The sequence below is a fragment of the Haliotis cracherodii genome, unplaced genomic scaffold, assembly GCF_022045235.1.
Source record: "Haliotis cracherodii isolate W230 unplaced genomic scaffold, xgHalCrac1.p SCAF_12, whole genome shotgun sequence".
NCBI classification, from domain to species: Eukaryota; Metazoa; Mollusca; class Gastropoda; order Lepetellida; family Haliotidae; genus Haliotis; species Haliotis cracherodii.
In genome coordinates, this window is record NW_027266267.1 from 10671263 (window position 1) to 10688811 (window position 17549).

Sequence of the window (17549 nt, forward strand, 5' to 3'; positions counted from 1 at the left end):
ATATGGAATCCCGTTAACGCACATGTTTTTATACCCATTCTTTGGTAGTGAAATGCATGGAATGTATGCTTTTCTGTAGCTACTCTGACTTGATTCCATATATGTACTACAATATCGAAAACCAAACATTACTTGTTTGAAAAATACACTAAAATATTGGTGTCACAGGTGTCTTGTTGTTGAGTGTATATTTTTTGTGGCAGACGTTGATGTTTCTGTTTCAGCATGCAGTGCAAACTCTTTAGTAGGGGACTCGTAGTCTCAGCCACCAATATCTGCTACAAGTAAAGCATACTGATGTGATACCCGACACAAAAACCCGGCTTATGCAGGATATACCAAAGGTGTATTTAGCTCTGGTCAATTAACTAAATAATTCACTATTGACGAAATTCGTCTGTCAGGTCGATTCCTTAAAACAACGCAAATGTCCGGATTAGCGGGATATCACTGTCGTCATATCGTATTGTTACCATGTATCACTCCAAATGAAACTATTTTGAAGAGCTAGAATATTTGGATAAAAGTATTATTATGTATTGAAATAATCCTTTGCACCAAGGTATCGACTTTCCGGGTTGTGTTGTATTTACCTTGTTTCCTTTTCCTTGTGAACACAGAATTACACAAATATTGTATTCTGTTTATTCAGTGTCTCCCGCATTGCAAGTTTAAGATAGCTATGTGTTGCCACGGTGTATAACTAACGATTTCTCGTAATTGTCAAGGGGGCACGGTCGGCCCAGTTGTCTAAGGCGCCGCGATTCGCTGTGCAGACTTGCGTCCCTTGGGCACGCCAGAAACTTTTGTTTGTGGGTCCGAATCCCGGTTCGCCGCGATTATGTTTCTAGGTTTGTCAGCACGAGACCCGTGCTCGTGGGTTTCACCCAAATGGTAAACGTCTGAGACCTGCATCACTTTGGGATTTCATCCCTGATAAGGCTGACACGACGTGATAAAACTGGAATACTGTTAAAAGCATCGTTAAATCCAACTCACTCAAAAAGGTATTTATAGCGTGCAAGTTTACACATACATGGAGTCGATAAATAGCATTATAACTCACATGGGTAAGAAGACCATCATGGTAAGGTTCAACGTTTGCACTTTAAAATTATGTTTTGTGCACGTAAAATGCCTAAGTGGTTTATTAGTTACCACCTGAAAGATGTCTGAACTCCCCAGGGAATTGAACATTTAATATGCAAAAGCAAGGGATATACAAAGGGTCGGTCCCTTAATCTGAACCTCGTAAATAACACGCGTACACTGGGAAGTCGCATCACAACACTTAAACCGTTAGGGAAGAGAATATATGCATGTAAACTTCTTTATTATGAGGAACACAACGTTCGGAGTATATGCTTACTCTTTCACTTTCATCAGGTGCATGAGGGAGTAAGCATATACTCCGAAACGTTGTCAACCTCATAATAAAGAAGTTGACATCCATATATTCTCTTCCTTATGAGTATTTCTTCTCAATGCCTCCCAAAGACGTAACCGTTGTTTTGAAGTATTAGATTTGACGCATTAGTGACATTAACCATAGAACGATTGATTATACCTGCAGTTCAATTCACACAAACGAAATAGTGCAACAGGGAGTCGTACCTTTTATATTAACTATGCATTGATACTCTCGATTCATATCAGTAACTAAAAGGGATCCTTAAGCTCCCGATAAAGCATGGTTAAGTCATAAATATATCCTTAAAATAAAGAAAAGATTACTTTGATGATGTTTTATTTTGCATAATATTGTAACAACCTAAAAAATAATTGTTGTTTTTTAATTGAGTCAAATAGGCGCATCCAGTAAACACTCATGATATGGGTTTGTTTGGGAAGTACAGCAGGCTACCCCTAATGGCGTATGTTTTTGAAGCAAACATTTCTTGCAAAGTGCATATATCGTCTTCAAGAATAGATTAATAACATGTAAATGTGAATGTACCATTTTCGAAACTAGTGATGCCTCTGAAGTTAACAGGGGCGGCCGGGTAGCCTAGTGGTTAAAGCGTTCGCTCGTCACGCCGATGACCCGTGTTCAATTCCCGACATGGGTACAATGTGTGAAGCCCATTTCTGGTGCTCCCCGCCGTGATATTGATGGAATATTGCTAAAACCCGCGTAAAATCAAAGTCACTCACTCACACTCTAAAGTTATCATTATTCCGAATGCAACGCTGATTACACTGATTGATTGTTGTTTAACGCGCACTCAGCAATATTCCAGTTATGTGACGACGGTCTGTAAATAATCGAGTCTGGACAAGACAATCCAGTAATTAACATCATGAGCATCGATCCATGCAATTGGGATACGATGACATGCATCACCAAATCAGCGAGCCTAACCACCCGATCCCGTTAGTCGCCTCTTATGACAAACATCGGTTGCCGAAAATTATTATAACCCGGATCTTCACGTGGGACCTTGCATTACCCGTTATAAAGCAATTAAAATCTATTCCAACATTTATATTTCTCCAACCGGTTATATTGAACCAATAGTTCCAAATCAACAAATTCGAACACTGAACGCCATGAAGTTGTTGGTATTTCCAGCAAAATCCAACCAACTATTCACTACCCGTTGGCAATTATCTTCGGATAGTGCTTTGGAACAAAATTGAGGTTAATAATAGAGATTTATTTTGCAAGGCAAGGCAGATGAGAAACAAACATCTTTACAGCAGATTCAGCATACACATGTACAAACGTAATGAAAAATCAGAAAGATCATAGAAAAAAATATTATTTTTCTTATAATTCAAGTTAAGAATTCAAATAGAACGAATGTCAGCCACAAATCATATAACAGCAACAAAACATAACAGGACGCTGCCTTGCAAATCATTTTGACGAGCACTTTCTAAAGATGAGTTGAGTTTGAAAGACATCTATGTGTAATCAATCTTTTCGTTATCCTTTAAAATGACTGCTCCATGAACACACATACTTTTAAGCAGAACATTGTAAATGAATTGAAAATATCCTTGCTTCTAGTGAAGTGAGTGAGTGAGTTAAAATTTAACGTCGCATCAGCATTATTTCAGCCATAAAGCGATGAGCTTCTAGTGAAGCCATTACTGCTTAGACCTACATTGAACATCTATGGCATATGACAAACACAACATCCTTTATACAAAAACGACAATACTAATCAATAAACATTGGTGAATTAATTGAGATACACGATCTAGGTGGCAGATGCCTGGAATGAACTATATAATTATACAGTTGCATGTGTGAAAGGGAGTTTGAGTCCGGGTTGCGAGAAAAGGCTTTCGTTTGACGCTAGGTCACCTCCGCAAAAATAAAACGAAATCAAAATGGTTGCATTGTGACGATTTCGGTAAAATGAATATCAGTCGTTCTCATTTTGGCTGCAGTTACAGTATGCTAGAAAACGATACACATATGTCAACCTCCCTTGGAGTTATTGGCAACATTTTCTTGGAAATGCCCTGTGTGTTTTCCTCTGTCTTCAAACCTGCATTTTGACATAACTGTTGCAAAACCCTAAATATGCTGCACTTTCGATCACAGTGCAGTGTTATTGTTGCGTTCTGCTGTGTTCTTGGTTTTATTAACACGGGCATAGAGTTCATCTACATCAGGTACAATTAGTTGTACAATGACCCCAGCATGTATGTTCCCCTCAGCTCCAAGTTGTGACCCATCATCCTTTCTTGTGGCTTGATGGACATCTCCACCATCTCTCAGTGTCCCGTTACTGCAGTGGGTGACAGCGCTTCCTTGGCTTCCTTTCACGGTGTTACTTCTTCTGAAGTCTCGAAGACTTACATCCACATCGGAATAAGCCGTACCTGTTGGCCCTCCAACAGATATGTAGGGAGGATCAAAGGGAAGGTTTTGTTCGTGTTTTTCAGCTGGATTTGCCTGTTTTCTACGGCGGTAGCAGCAGCACACGATAGTGATAATTATGATGACACCAACAGTCGAAGAGGCTCCTGCTGCAACTAGTAACAGCTTTGAATCATCGGTGGGCGTTGGGGTGCTTCCTACAGAAAAAGCTCCTGTGTCAATAGTGATTTGTACATTAGTTTCTGTAACAGAATATATTGTGTTATTTTCAATACACATATTTTCAGTTAATAATGTGTGTGTTTGATAAATATATAAGTTGTGGTGACAACTATATTTGCACAATATATTATGTCAAGGATGAGGTGAATTATCAGATGGGCCATATGTAACGTCCTCACAGTTACACAACATTCGTTCTGACAAATTAATCATTTCATGTCAGTGTTAAATGGCCTAGTAAGTGCCTACTGCTGCTTAGTTGACGATCCCCGTCGTCATGGTGTTGCTGTTGCATCCTCAGTAGTTAACAATGGCGTTTCTCTACACGCGGAACTAACTTGAGACTCCCTTTATCGGAGAATCCGATGCCAACTATCACAGACCATCGAGAATTCTCATCAGGCGTGACGTCAATGTTCATTATTCAACATAGTTATACATTGTCCCTAGAATAATGTCAGTAAAGCATGACACGATGATATGTCCATACATGCAAACCCTTATTTTCACTTAAGAATTGACTTTTCACTACCTCAGTAAGTCAGTCAAAATGACAGCGCGTCCTAATACATTTACATCAAGTTGGCCTACAAGACGTCTAAATGGCCGACCCGATAAACGCGACGGGAGAGATTTCCGAAGTTGTTAAAGAACCTGTGGCGGTTACATGTGTTAGTCATCATTGATCAACTGACCGATCATTGAAAGGTGAATAAATATGCGTCAAACAGACACTAAGGTAAATTCATAGATTGCTGGAGACGGCCAGTGTCAGCTGAAGACACGGATCGAGTCGATACTAAGATAGTTAAGATGTGCATTTCTTCGTTTGTTCATTAGGATAGGCCATAGCGAGAATATTCGTGAGCAATCATGCAGTGACGCTCTCTGACATTTCTCAATGTATACTGAAACGCTGAGACCAAGAACACAGGTTCTAAATGGTCAGAAAGAACGCTTATGTATGTTTTCGTGCTAGGAAATTACCAGGGTTTCCCCAGGAATGTGGATGTAGTCCGTCAGTGTTTACGTCATTTCAAGAACATGGTCTCGTGAAAAACGTATGAACGTCAAATTGTGTCGTTTATACACTTATGAACATCGATTTCGCGGTCATGTGACCCACCTCTCGTCCAACGGAATAGCCGTATATCGTGTAAACTTCAAATTAAAAAAATATATACTGAAAATACTTATTACCTATGCTATCTAAATAGCACAGGGGACGCATGTGATGTGTCAGAACACGTTTGTTGTGATTGCCTTCGCCATCTGACAAAATGTGGTGTCTGAAGGATGATCACTTATATGGTCATCTGAATATTATTGTAAAACAAAGGGCCATTGTTTGATCGATGTTAACCTAAAAGTAATTGGAAACTGTTTACACTTTTCAAGCTGACCATATCATTGTTTTGCTCCCATGACAACCCGGAAGACAACACGTACGACGTCTATTTCGATGGCAATTGCAATGTTGTTGTTGTTGTTTTTTTGTTTAACGCCGCACTCAGCAATATTCCAGCTATATGACAGCGGTCTGTAATTAATCGAGTCTGGACCAGACAATCCAGTGATTAATATCATGAGCATCGATCCACGCAATTGGGATCGATGACATGCGTCAACCAAGTCAGCGAACCTGACCACCCGATCCCGTTAGTCGCCTTTTACGACAAGCATAGTCACCTTTAACGGCAAGCATGGGTTGCTGAAGACCTATTCTACCCCGGAATCTTCACGGGTCCAACTGCAATGTAATGTCACCGCTAGTGCATGCTCTTTGTTGATGTTATCAAATATTCACACGCACGCACGCACGCACGCACGCACGCATACACACACACAGATAAACGATACAAGTTGCCTGCCTTAATCATAGGTGAGTCATATGACGTACAGCTGGATCACGACATAAATGATACTTACTATTCTGCTGGAGCTCGTTTACACCTCCAGGAGTAATATTCCACTGGTGATTACCACAGACAAACACAAGCTTCACCTCCCCGAAGTGTATTTGTGTCACATCGATGGGTACTGTTTCGGTCAGGTTTTCGACGGTTGCGTTCCACCCAGTCTCACATGTGTAGGTGACACTCCCGATCTGTAGTGTTAGGTTGTAAGCGTCAGAGCAGTGGTAGTCTCGAATGTCCACTGTGAGGGATATTCTGTCCCCCAGATTCACTGAATCAGCATCCACATCACTGGTTATGTTGACCGAGGGAATCTCTAAAACATAAAGTTTTGAATAATTGTATACATATGCGAATCCCGCAACTTTCACTTTGATCATTATTGTCACATCTATATCAAGTTATGACATCAGTTGCATTTTAATAAAAATAAGTTTAGTGATGTAAAAGAACTAAAATTGAATATCCTCCTTTATATAATTACGAAGACAATGAATTATTTGCCTTAACGAAAAAAGTCTATAAGGTTGACTTTCTGCTTGAACATTTTAAGTATATCGAGATTATTTAAGTTGGTTTGTTGGTTTGTTTGTTGTTTAACGCGCACTCAGCAATATTCCAGATATATTACGGCGGTCCGTAAATAATCGAGTCTGGACCAGACAATCCAGTGGTTAATATCATGAGCATCGATCCACTCAATTGGGATAGGTGACATGCATCAACAAATTCAGCGAGCCTGACCTCCCGATCCCGTTAGTCTGTCTCCTTATACGACAATCATAATCAGCTTTTACGGCAAGCATATCGGACTATGTGTAAAGATGGATAGGAATAATCAGTCTCTTATAGCTTAGATTATTTCACAGTATTCTGTGTTGGATGCTTTCATAGATGACATGTGATGTGTATTCTCCTACTAGCACGTTGAGTCCATTTGCTCATAATATCCACCTCTGGTTTGTTTGATCCAAACTCGACTATGTACATGAAGGAGTTATATAGCTGGAAAGTTGGTTAGTGACGCAAAACAACAACCAATTTATTGATAATGTGTGTCACGTATCCATCTGCTTGAATGCAGCAATACATGGAAGGCATCGGTGATATCACACAAAGTTAACTCTTTACATTCCATTCATACAACGGTGGTTCAGGCTATGCTCACCTTTTCTCAAACAAATGGTATCATCACTATTTGATAATGATTCATGAACACATGCATAAATATTTTATATTTTTTGAAAATCATTTTTCCTTTTTATTCACCTACTATTTCTCTTTATTCTTTATACGCGTCTACCTACTTGCGACGACAAGAAGACAAAACGTTGTTCCAACATCTCCTCCATCAGCACATGACCAGTTCCCTGAATGTCGTGGCTGTACACTGATTATCGTGAGTTCAGTCTGTGTTTGGTTGACGATGCTTGCATTATATCCTGTCACATTGAAGCAGCCTGACACAGGACAGTGTGGTGCAGCTCCGCATGGGCAGGTGTAAATGGTATTATTGAACTCGTCAGACGTAGAACAGGTAATTTGAGCAGAAGTACCCAAGTAGGCTATGTCAGGACAGTGTATTACAGCTGTATCTAAGATAAAACAATCAGGAAAATACATAATCATTTTTTTACCATATCATACATGTTTAATACTTGGACATACCGTCGTCCACACCTTATCTATTCAGTGTATTTCCGCAATCACAATACATTATGCAATGAAGGAACCATGTTTCTAAAATTGTTTGTCTCCAAAATTGCTTCAATTTGTAAATCGTCTAGCCCAGGCCGTAGTACCTAGAAGATGACGGGATGAACATAATTATAAGCATTAACGTATTTCAGACGCCTACCACTCTGTGCCGGGTGAAATGTGAAGCTGGTGAGAACCGAGAGGAGAAAGGCCTTCAGGATGAGTGAATGCTTCATCTGTAAACATAAAGAAAACAATATGAACGTTTTCCTGAGCAAATGGCTAAGATTTGTATTTCTGGAAATGTTGGGTGATATCACTTGGTCCCAGCATTTCCCTAACGATTGGCTGCTGTGTATTCTATTGGTATTCGACGTCATTGGCGTCATGTTTCTTGTTGTGATGTCATGCTATATTTTGATATATGCTATATGTGAATCATTGACTTCCGTTGTAAGGTTTTTAACCCGTGTATGCCGAGTTATTTGTCACACCTTCATTTTATATAAGTTCTGAAAATTGAACATTGTGCAAGAAATGCGCTCGTGCGGCACCGGGTCTACCTCTGATCATTAAATTACGCTGGGATGTACAATATTAAATTTTCTACCTGATTCAAATTTAATGTAAAATTAAATGCAAATAAACTGGCCGGCAAAAGAAAGTACATTTCGAGTTCCATGATCGATAAAGTATAACAAGAAGAGGTATTGTTGTCAATTATAATATAATCTAGGGAGGGGTTACACATTATTGATCAACCACAGTTTGAATGATTGTGCAATCACAGGTAATGTAAGCTCAAGGTAAACATTGGTGGGGTAAGAAATTTCTTTTTCAAAAGTTGTCTGAAATGTCACCCAAAAACATTGTGAGGCACACTACAAGTTCATTGTCGACACAGTTGCCTTCAATAGCGTGTATGACCTCCAGCTGCCTCAGTGCATGCTCTGATACACCGCCTCATCGATGATGTCAGTCTTCTGATGACGTGGACTGGAATCCGTTTCCACTCGTCTCTCAGGGCCTGCTGCAATTCTTGTCTGTTCATGAGAGGCTGATGGCATGCTCTAATCTCTTTTGAGTCAGTCTTGCAGCATTGGGTCTGGCATTGTCGTGTTGAAACAATGTCCCCTGCTGTTGGTTTTGTAAGAACGGAAGCACAACTGGCTGCAACACTTGGTCTCTGTACTGCACAGCGTTCAGGTTTCCCTGTATAATCACCAAATCAGTCTTCTGATCTCCACAAATACCGCCCCACACCATGACACGTCCACCGCCGAATGGATGGACCTCTCGAATACACGCCGGAGCCAAACGTACACGTCTGCGTCGATAAACTCGTTCTCTACCGTCATTTCGAAACAAGTTAAACCGACTTTCATAAGTAAAAAGCACGTCGAACCTGCCTTGCCCATCGCAATCTCAGGCGTCGATTTTGAGCAGTCAGTACCATTCCTCGGAAAGGACGATACGCTCGGATTCCAGCAGCACGAAGTCGTCGTAGTACTGTACGTTGGCTAATGGGATGTCCCAACGCTGTTGCTGCCGCCGCCGTCGCCGCCGCCGTTACGAATCTGTTTCGGGGAGGAATGAGCCGTATCTGACCGTCTTCCAGTGGTGTTGTCACTCCGGTTCTAGGCCTGTCCTGTGTCCTCCATGTCTGCCTGTACCGTTGAATCAGCCTGGCTACTGTCAATGGTGTACAACTAAACCTTCTGGCAATTAGGACCTGTGTTGCCCCAATTTCGGCCATTCCGATGGTTCTCTCTCTCTCTCGGCTCCAGTGACAGTCGTGGCATTTCTTCTGTGTGAGACTTTCACGTGTGGTTATTATACCCTGCAGACGAACGCATTTATACAGCTAACATGCACGTGCGGGAAACCTGTTTCAACATTTTTTTGTCACCGGACGAGCGCCGTCAAAGGTGGCGCGTTCGGGTGAGGTTTTTTTTGGTACCTATTCCTGGGCAGTCATATTCCCAATACCCACTATCCAATAGTTATCGCTGTTTGTAGGAAAATTACAAATTGCCAACCTATACTTTCTTTTGCCGTTCAGTTTATTAAACTTGTTTGAAAAAAGACAGGGTTACATGTTGTCCGAGATTTTGCTATGCCTTAATAAACAGCACGTTTCGACACCTTTTATAAAAGTATTTTCCGACGTTTAATTGTAATTAAACAGCTTCACGAAAACTGTGTGAACAGAATACTAACTAATATCGGAACGACACAATGACTTGACAACATCATTATAGATTGCTATAAATGTTGACAATCGAAATTCAGCTATGACGGCAAAAGACGACAGCGAGAAGTATACACACATACAAAGAAATGGGAGCATAACTCTGCTGTGCTTAGAACTAGCCCATAAAAAGCGGTGGATAAAGATAGTATATGTTCGTATTTGTTTGTTCCCCAGGTAACAAACTATTAAATCAGAAATATCGATATTGAAACCGTGTATATTTAGGTATTATAATAAATCACAAGACATGATTTTGCTACATAAAAAGGGAAATAATAGCAAAATGGGGGTCCCAATCTAACATGTAAATTACGTCTTTTACTTCCGCATTCACCTGATTATGTAAGTGTTTTGTGACTCATGTGCAACGAAGTTATCATCACGTGTAATGTATTACTGAACAGCTTAATGTCATAGATGTATATATATATATATATATATATATATATATACACAAGTATGATCCAATTGCAGAAGAGAGTGCTCAATACAACTCAGAGTTGCAAAATGATATAAGGAAAGTGTATTCAAATCTGTATATATATATATATATATATATATATATATATATATATATATATTTAAAACAAAGTCACATGAATGTTTGTGTGAACTTGGTCATGCACATTCATACTGTAATCCTCCAGTAGTCGGTGTATTGTATAAACTCTCCAATAGTTATCAACTAATGTTCACCCTCCAATAGTTATCAACTAATGTTCACCCTCCAATAGTTATCAACTAATGTTCAACCTCCAATAGTTATCAACTAATGTTCACCCTCCAATAGTTATCAACTAATGTTCACCCTCCAATAGTTATCAACTAATGTTCACCCTCCAATAGTTATCAACTAATGTTCAACCTCCAATAGTTATCAACTAATGTTCACCCTCCAATAGTTATCAACTAATGTTCACCCTCCAATAGTTATCAACTAATGTTCAACCTCCAATAGTTATCAACTAATGTTCACCCTCCAATAGTTATCAACTAATGTTCACCCTCCAATAGTTATCAACTAATGTTCACCCTCCAATAGTTATCAACTAATGTTCACCCTCCAATAGTTATCAACTAATGTTCACCCTCCAATAGTTATCAACTAATGTTCAACCTCCAATAGTTCTAAACTCCATTACCCGATCATGTCAGTCGAACCGTGTTTGTGATCTTTGATAGACAAAACGTAGAAACGCACCCGCTCAATCAGTTAAGGAACTACGCTCCCCATTGGTTTGCATGTACCAGTCGACGTTCGCACGTTACCCTGCAACACATAACCTGGTTTTGCAGGCTTTTCTTCTGAAATGTAACATGCCGTCGTGATATAACTGAAATTCTGTATTTGAAAAGGCCGTTTGACTCCCAAAACAAGAACCGTCCTGTATATGTGTTAACACTATAAAACTACCATGATTTCTGACATCTGAGGCAAATGAAACGGAGACACATTAGAAATAAATTTATTTCAGAAAGACGATGGCAAAGTTGCCCAATCTGGTAGTACGAGTTTCATGGATTTTTGTGCTGCACTATCGGCTGTAGTTGTTTCAGTTACTGCGAGAGTTGACGTTTCATCCAGAACCGCTGTAAGTTGTTGGTTGGTTTGTTGTTTTACGCCGCACTCAGCAATATTCCTATATGACGGCGGTCTGAAAATAATCGAGTCAGGACCAGACGATCCAGTGATTGATATCCTGACAACCCGATCCCATTAGTCGCCTTTTACGACAAGCATAGTCGCCTTTTACAGCAATCATGGGTTGCTGAAGACCTATACTAGCCCGGATCTTCACAGGTCACCGCTGTATCTGTCAACATTGCCTCAGCCGATGTAGAGGCAGTGGATGTCAACGTTTTCGAAATTGAGATAGCAGGACCAGAGGCGGCAGATCCCAAAAGGGCACTAAACCCCAAATACAGGAACCGTCCTGTATTTGTGTTAACACTATAAAACTACCATGATTTCTGACAGAAACAACATTTGCCTGACTTTTCTAAATGCAAATACCCTGCTTAGCTAATGACTTCATGCGAGCATCCAAGACGTTTCTCATCCCCTTGAAATAAGGAGACTCGTTAACGTTAATCTCGATAACATGTCTTCGGCGATAGTATTGTGATGAGGCGATCGCGATCAGTTCATATAACGTATTTCCCCGATATTTTTCGCCCTTTAGGTCTCGTACTTCCACCAAGAAACGCATGAGATATTTTATTAATATCTGTTTCACGATGCGAAAGAACAATACTGTCGGGGTTTAACACGACGTCATCACGTAACCCATTGGATTGTCTTTCCTTGACCCGCGCTTGGAGTGAGTAGTGAGTATGGTTTTACGCCGCTTTTAGCAATATTCCAGCAATATCACGGCGGGGGACACCAGAAATGGGCTTCACACATTGTACCGATGTCGGGAATCGAACCCGGGTCTTCGGCGTGACGATCCAACGCTTTAACCACTAGGCTACCCGACCGCCCCCCGCGCTTGGAAGACGTTGACGGCCTACCTACTCTTGTTTTCTGTGTTCTGAGAAAAAGCCGAATTACAATTTAGACTTTGAAGATCTTGCTCTGACACAGGCTTGCTAAACGGTTAGGAATTCCCAATACTATCTGCGTCATCAATGTTATGAGTTGTAACGGGAATTTGTATGGCCTGGGGAATACTTACTTCTACATGTTGAGAGAGTTCCACCAAATTTGTATCATTTACAGACAACTCTTCTGATTCCAAGATTTCACTTTTACCCACGTCAAAATCTGGTACAGCCACGTCAAGTATTTTAATATGAGCATTAATGAGTCATTCAAAATCTGAGTTAATTGCTGCCTGGTTCGAGCTCGTGTAATGAATGTTCATCACGTACAAAGACTGAAAGCTAAATGAGAAATCGCACGTGTTTTTCCGCGCTCATATTAGACGAGACCTCCAATAGTTTTGCTCGAACTTTAGCGTGTTCATGCGCGGAGTTTCAATCGATTCAGCATAAACAAGAACGACCCTCCATTATATATGCACGTGCATAATGGGTGGACATTAGTTTAACATGTATTTTGAATGGGACTTTGTTTTAAGTTGGATATGGTCCTTAAAGTCACGATTATTTTTGCACGTGGGGCAAGTTCTCGGCCTGACGGCCTCGAACTGACCCCACGTGCGAAAATAATCGTGACTTTTCGGATCATATCCTACACTTATATATATATATGACGGCAATACGCGAGAAGTTAAGAGAAGGACTTTTGTTGATTCAGGGAATGTATGTACATAACTATGCAAATGCATATTGTGATTTCTGTAACCAAGAGTTAGTCAGACATGCAGGTAAATACCGTTGTCGTTGTGCGTGATTTTGCGTCAGTAATGGCGACACGGGATCCAGGGTAGGAAGGTTATCAGCCACCAAATAAAGGCGACTATGCTTGTAGTATTTATTGGAGGCGAAGTTGGTTGATGCATTTTATCTTGCGTGGATCGATGCTCATGATGTCGGACATTGGATTGTTAGGTCCAAACTTAATTATTTACATACCACCCTCATGAAGTTAGAATATTGATGAGTGCGGTGTTAAACAACAAAGAAACAAATAAACATGGTGTCAAGCAGGACGGAAACTTTGACAATTTCTGCTGAATTTACCAGATTATTGTAAAGTATCTATTATTTAAGCCCAAATTCTTGCTACGATCCTCTTCCCATGCATATTCTAAAATAAATGTGAGCCACTGTATGCAACGCATAGACGAACGGATCTCTCAAAACAGGAGAAAATGCTACCCAGTGTGAAATCTCAATTTTGTTTTGTTTACATTTCAATTAAGTACAGTGTTCAGAGAACAGCGTTTGCTTTCATGCCTTATTTATTTGACTTTATTTCATTTCGACAATGCGAATAATTATTGAATAACCCACACGGTACGAGTGATTAAGGAAAATGTCAGAGTGAAATCAGTGTTTCTTCATGTCCACATTGTTCTGTTCTTCTGAAGATTTCAGTGTTATTATTGTTTCATTTATTATAATAATAATATTCTCAGGTGTAATACATGTCACTATAATTTATCTACTCATAAGGGCGGACGGGTAGCCTAGTGGTTAAAGCGTTCGCTCGTCACACCGAAAACCCGGGTTCGATTCCCGACATGGGTACAATGTGTGAAGCCGATTTTTGGTGTCCCTTGCCGTGATATTGCTGGAATATTGCTAAAAGCGGCGTGAAATCAAACTCACTCACAATCTACTCATAATCCTCACTTGTGATAACATTCTGAATTGTATATTATCTGTTAACATGGCTGTACCATGACATGTCCGTGGTCCAGAGAACGGTAAGCTTTTTAGCATTGAATAACATTTTTTATCAGAAATGAAAATCTATCTTTTGTTACTTTCAATATAATTTTGCTTAACGAATTCTTGTTGAAACCACTATTTCTTTCAAAGCTGTAACACAATATTGTAAACATACAGAAACCACATAACATCACATTTGATTACAATGAAATCTACAGTAGAGCAAATCAATGTGAACATGAAGAGACAGTTTGAGACAATGCGTACAGAGGAACGCGATTTGCTGGATTTTGCCACAAGACAATCCAACACAAAAACTGCGTTTGAAGACAAACTTGACAGAAGTGATCATTATTCTGGAAGAAATATTTAACTTGTATTTGGAACTAAGATTGGCGATAGAACAGAAGAGAGTGAAACATAAACACATGACTTGTCTATTTCTGAAGACATTTGTTGCATTAGGGAGCTCTGCAAATAGTCAGTTAGACATTGACCATAGATGTATTAAAGACGTAAACAGGCTTAGTACAGTTGAAGCGAATGTATCCTTGTTTCAGACGAGTGTTTTCAGTAATAGGAGAGCCAGAACACTTGAAAAGCTACGGAAGACGGGAAAAACATTGCGTTCAAGGTTTGTCTTATTCGTAGATAATCTTAAACATGTTATTTCAAAACATGCCGTGTACTCGTCTCAAGGAGAAGACATAATAATCAAGAAATGTCGGAATATTTATATGAAACATGAAAGCCTTGAAAGCCGCCTGATCCGCTCTGCATATTGTGCTGTGAATATTATTGAAAAGCTTCCTGACTCATTGTATTAGTATTTAAGGCTAACCTAGGAGCCTACCACAGAACATGTAGTGTGTGGAAACACAGGTGAAGGAAACAAGGTAAATGATAACCGATTGCATAGGCGTCTGTCCGTCCACGTCACACGTGTAATCGACACAATGAATCCGAAACATATCAACAATGGGAACTGATAACTATGACCTGACGGTAAACTGCTTGTGAATGCATTTAATCTCATATCTAACTGACTTTCCTTGTTCTGATCTGAACAAACCAATAATAAAGACAGTCATCGAGTCACACTAAAAGGCTGGAAACCTAATATATCGCGTGAGCCAAATCCAGCACAATTGACCTACCTTTCTGCATACGTCAACTTTATAAAGTCTTGACCAAAGGCATCTCACGAAAAGAACAATAAATAGAGTACCACTGTTCAACTATGGGCCATAACGAAGTGAAATGGAACATGTGGTTCATTGTTTGCGTTGTTCATCACATGTGTATTTGGTCTGTTGAGGCCGTGTGCATATTACTGACAGAAGGTTAAACGTGAAAGAGATCCATATGGACACAGAAATACAAACAAAACACGAGTATCGAGCAGTCATCAAGATTTTTACTTTAGAGAAAAGTACTCCGCAATAAATTCATGACCGCATGTCACAAGTGTATGGGGTTAAGTGCAGTAGGTATTGCACTGTTAAAGGGTGGGAAGCTATGGTTGGTTGGTTGGTTTGTTGTTTAACGCCGCACTCAGCAATATTCCAGCTATATGACGGCGGTCCGTAAATAATCGAGTCTGGACCAGACAATCCAGTGATTGACATCATGAGCATCGATCCACATAACTGGGATCGATGAGATGCATCAACCAAGTCAGCGAGCCCGACAACCCGATCCCGTTCGTCGCCTTTTATGACAAGCATAGTCGCCTTTTATGACAAGCATAGTCGCCTTTTACGGCAAGCATGGGTTGCTGAAGACCTATTCTACCCCGGAATCTTGACGGAAGCTATGACACCCTCAACTTCTATCAATGAAGATGAAATCAAGGAGATGGTAAAACTTTTACTGTCACATAGAGGAATAACCTTGTTGAACTTCTGGAAAACACAGGTCTTAGTCATGAATCCATTGAAAGTATCACTGCAAACACGAAAACGTCGTTTTTTTCCGTATATGGTCATTCGACGGAAAAACGACGTTATTTGGACGTTTTCAAACCATCGTTTTTCCGTCCAAATAACGTCGTTATTTGACATCGGAATTTACTGGGAGAGAACGATAGCGTTAAGCTCCTGCCTTTCTTGATTGACATTGTCAATCAAGCAACAGTGTCTACCGGTATTTCTACTTCTCAGATTTCATTGGTCAGTCCCCGCGTGTTAGATTACAGGCCCGCGTTTGACGCTGCACTCGAAGCGCTTAGCGGAAGTACTGAAATCAATCGTTCTGCGCATGCGGATTACTTAATGCCTTGACCAAATTTTCCGTTCTGTGCATGCGCGATTTCGCGTATTGTTTCCTAGATTTAATGTCACCACTATTTGACAATGGTTCATAAACACAGTCACGTGAAGGTTCGGAATCGTAACGAGTAACTCCATTTAAATTGAAGAGGAATCCCAGTGATATGGGAGATTCCAAGATGAAACTATTCTATGGCCATCTAGGCTGCCACCCAAACCGATCTAAACGGGACCCGATAGCTTATTGTATGCTATATAGTCATATGGAAATGGACAAGAAATATACATTGTATTCCGGCCGATTGTTCTTGCATTTACTTATAAGTCAGGAAAATGGAATTAAAAGGGGAGGTGTTGAATGTAATTATTTTAATTATTAAATGTTGCCTATACACTAATCTGGACGAACTTCTCATTGTTCTGTTTATGTCATCCTATATACTATTAGTATGTTACCGTTCTAAAGTCAACCTCTCACATAACATTATATTGTTCATAGTATCAAGTTTAATCAACAATATCAAGAGCAGCGATTTAAACCACTGAAACACCCAAACACAAGCCTGTTATCAAGCCCTAATGCAGACGTGATGCATCGTAAAAACTGTATCGTGATGTCTTCAGAAATTCAATTATACTACGAGATAGTACGGCTAACGCTGACTCACCGGTGGAACAAAGACAATATCGCTAATACAGATATAACGTATTTGAATGTTAATACTAAAGACAAACAATCATTATTTTTGCAGTGACGATATAACACGTATACACGTTTATTGTTAACTTTCATCAGATTTGCTCTTCATTTTAATAACTTTGTTTTCACATATATATGTAGCAATACCCGACAAGCATGTCATACATAATTATGGGGCAGTTTTCAATCTTGTACTGACTTACTCTGGTGTTAATGAGCGAAGTTTATTGGCTTGTTTGTAAAACCCCGTTTTTCTTGTAATCCTATTATTACTTAGTTTAATTCTATCTAATGACACCCTGTTCTCTGGATCATGGCTCCGTGACTATCCATAACAATTAAGATGAACATT

General features: G+C 39.9%; 2 protein-coding genes across 2 annotated transcripts in view; both read right to left on the reverse strand.

Moving 5' to 3' along the window:
- Window positions 1–17549, reverse strand: part of LOC139456997 (zonadhesin-like) — a 387647-nt gene that overhangs the window by 86194 nt on the left and 283904 nt on the right. The window lies entirely within an intron of this gene.
- LOC139457532 (uncharacterized) lies at window positions 2815–7907 on the reverse strand. Its single transcript, XM_071238914.1, has 4 exons — window positions 7832–7907; window positions 7281–7568; window positions 5987–6289; window positions 2815–4077 (listed from the first exon to the last, which is right to left on the reverse strand). Exons 1-4 carry the CDS (start codon window positions 7905–7907, stop codon window positions 3551–3553), a joined length of 1194 nt encoding a protein of 397 aa, XP_071095015.1. The 3' UTR covers window positions 2815–3550.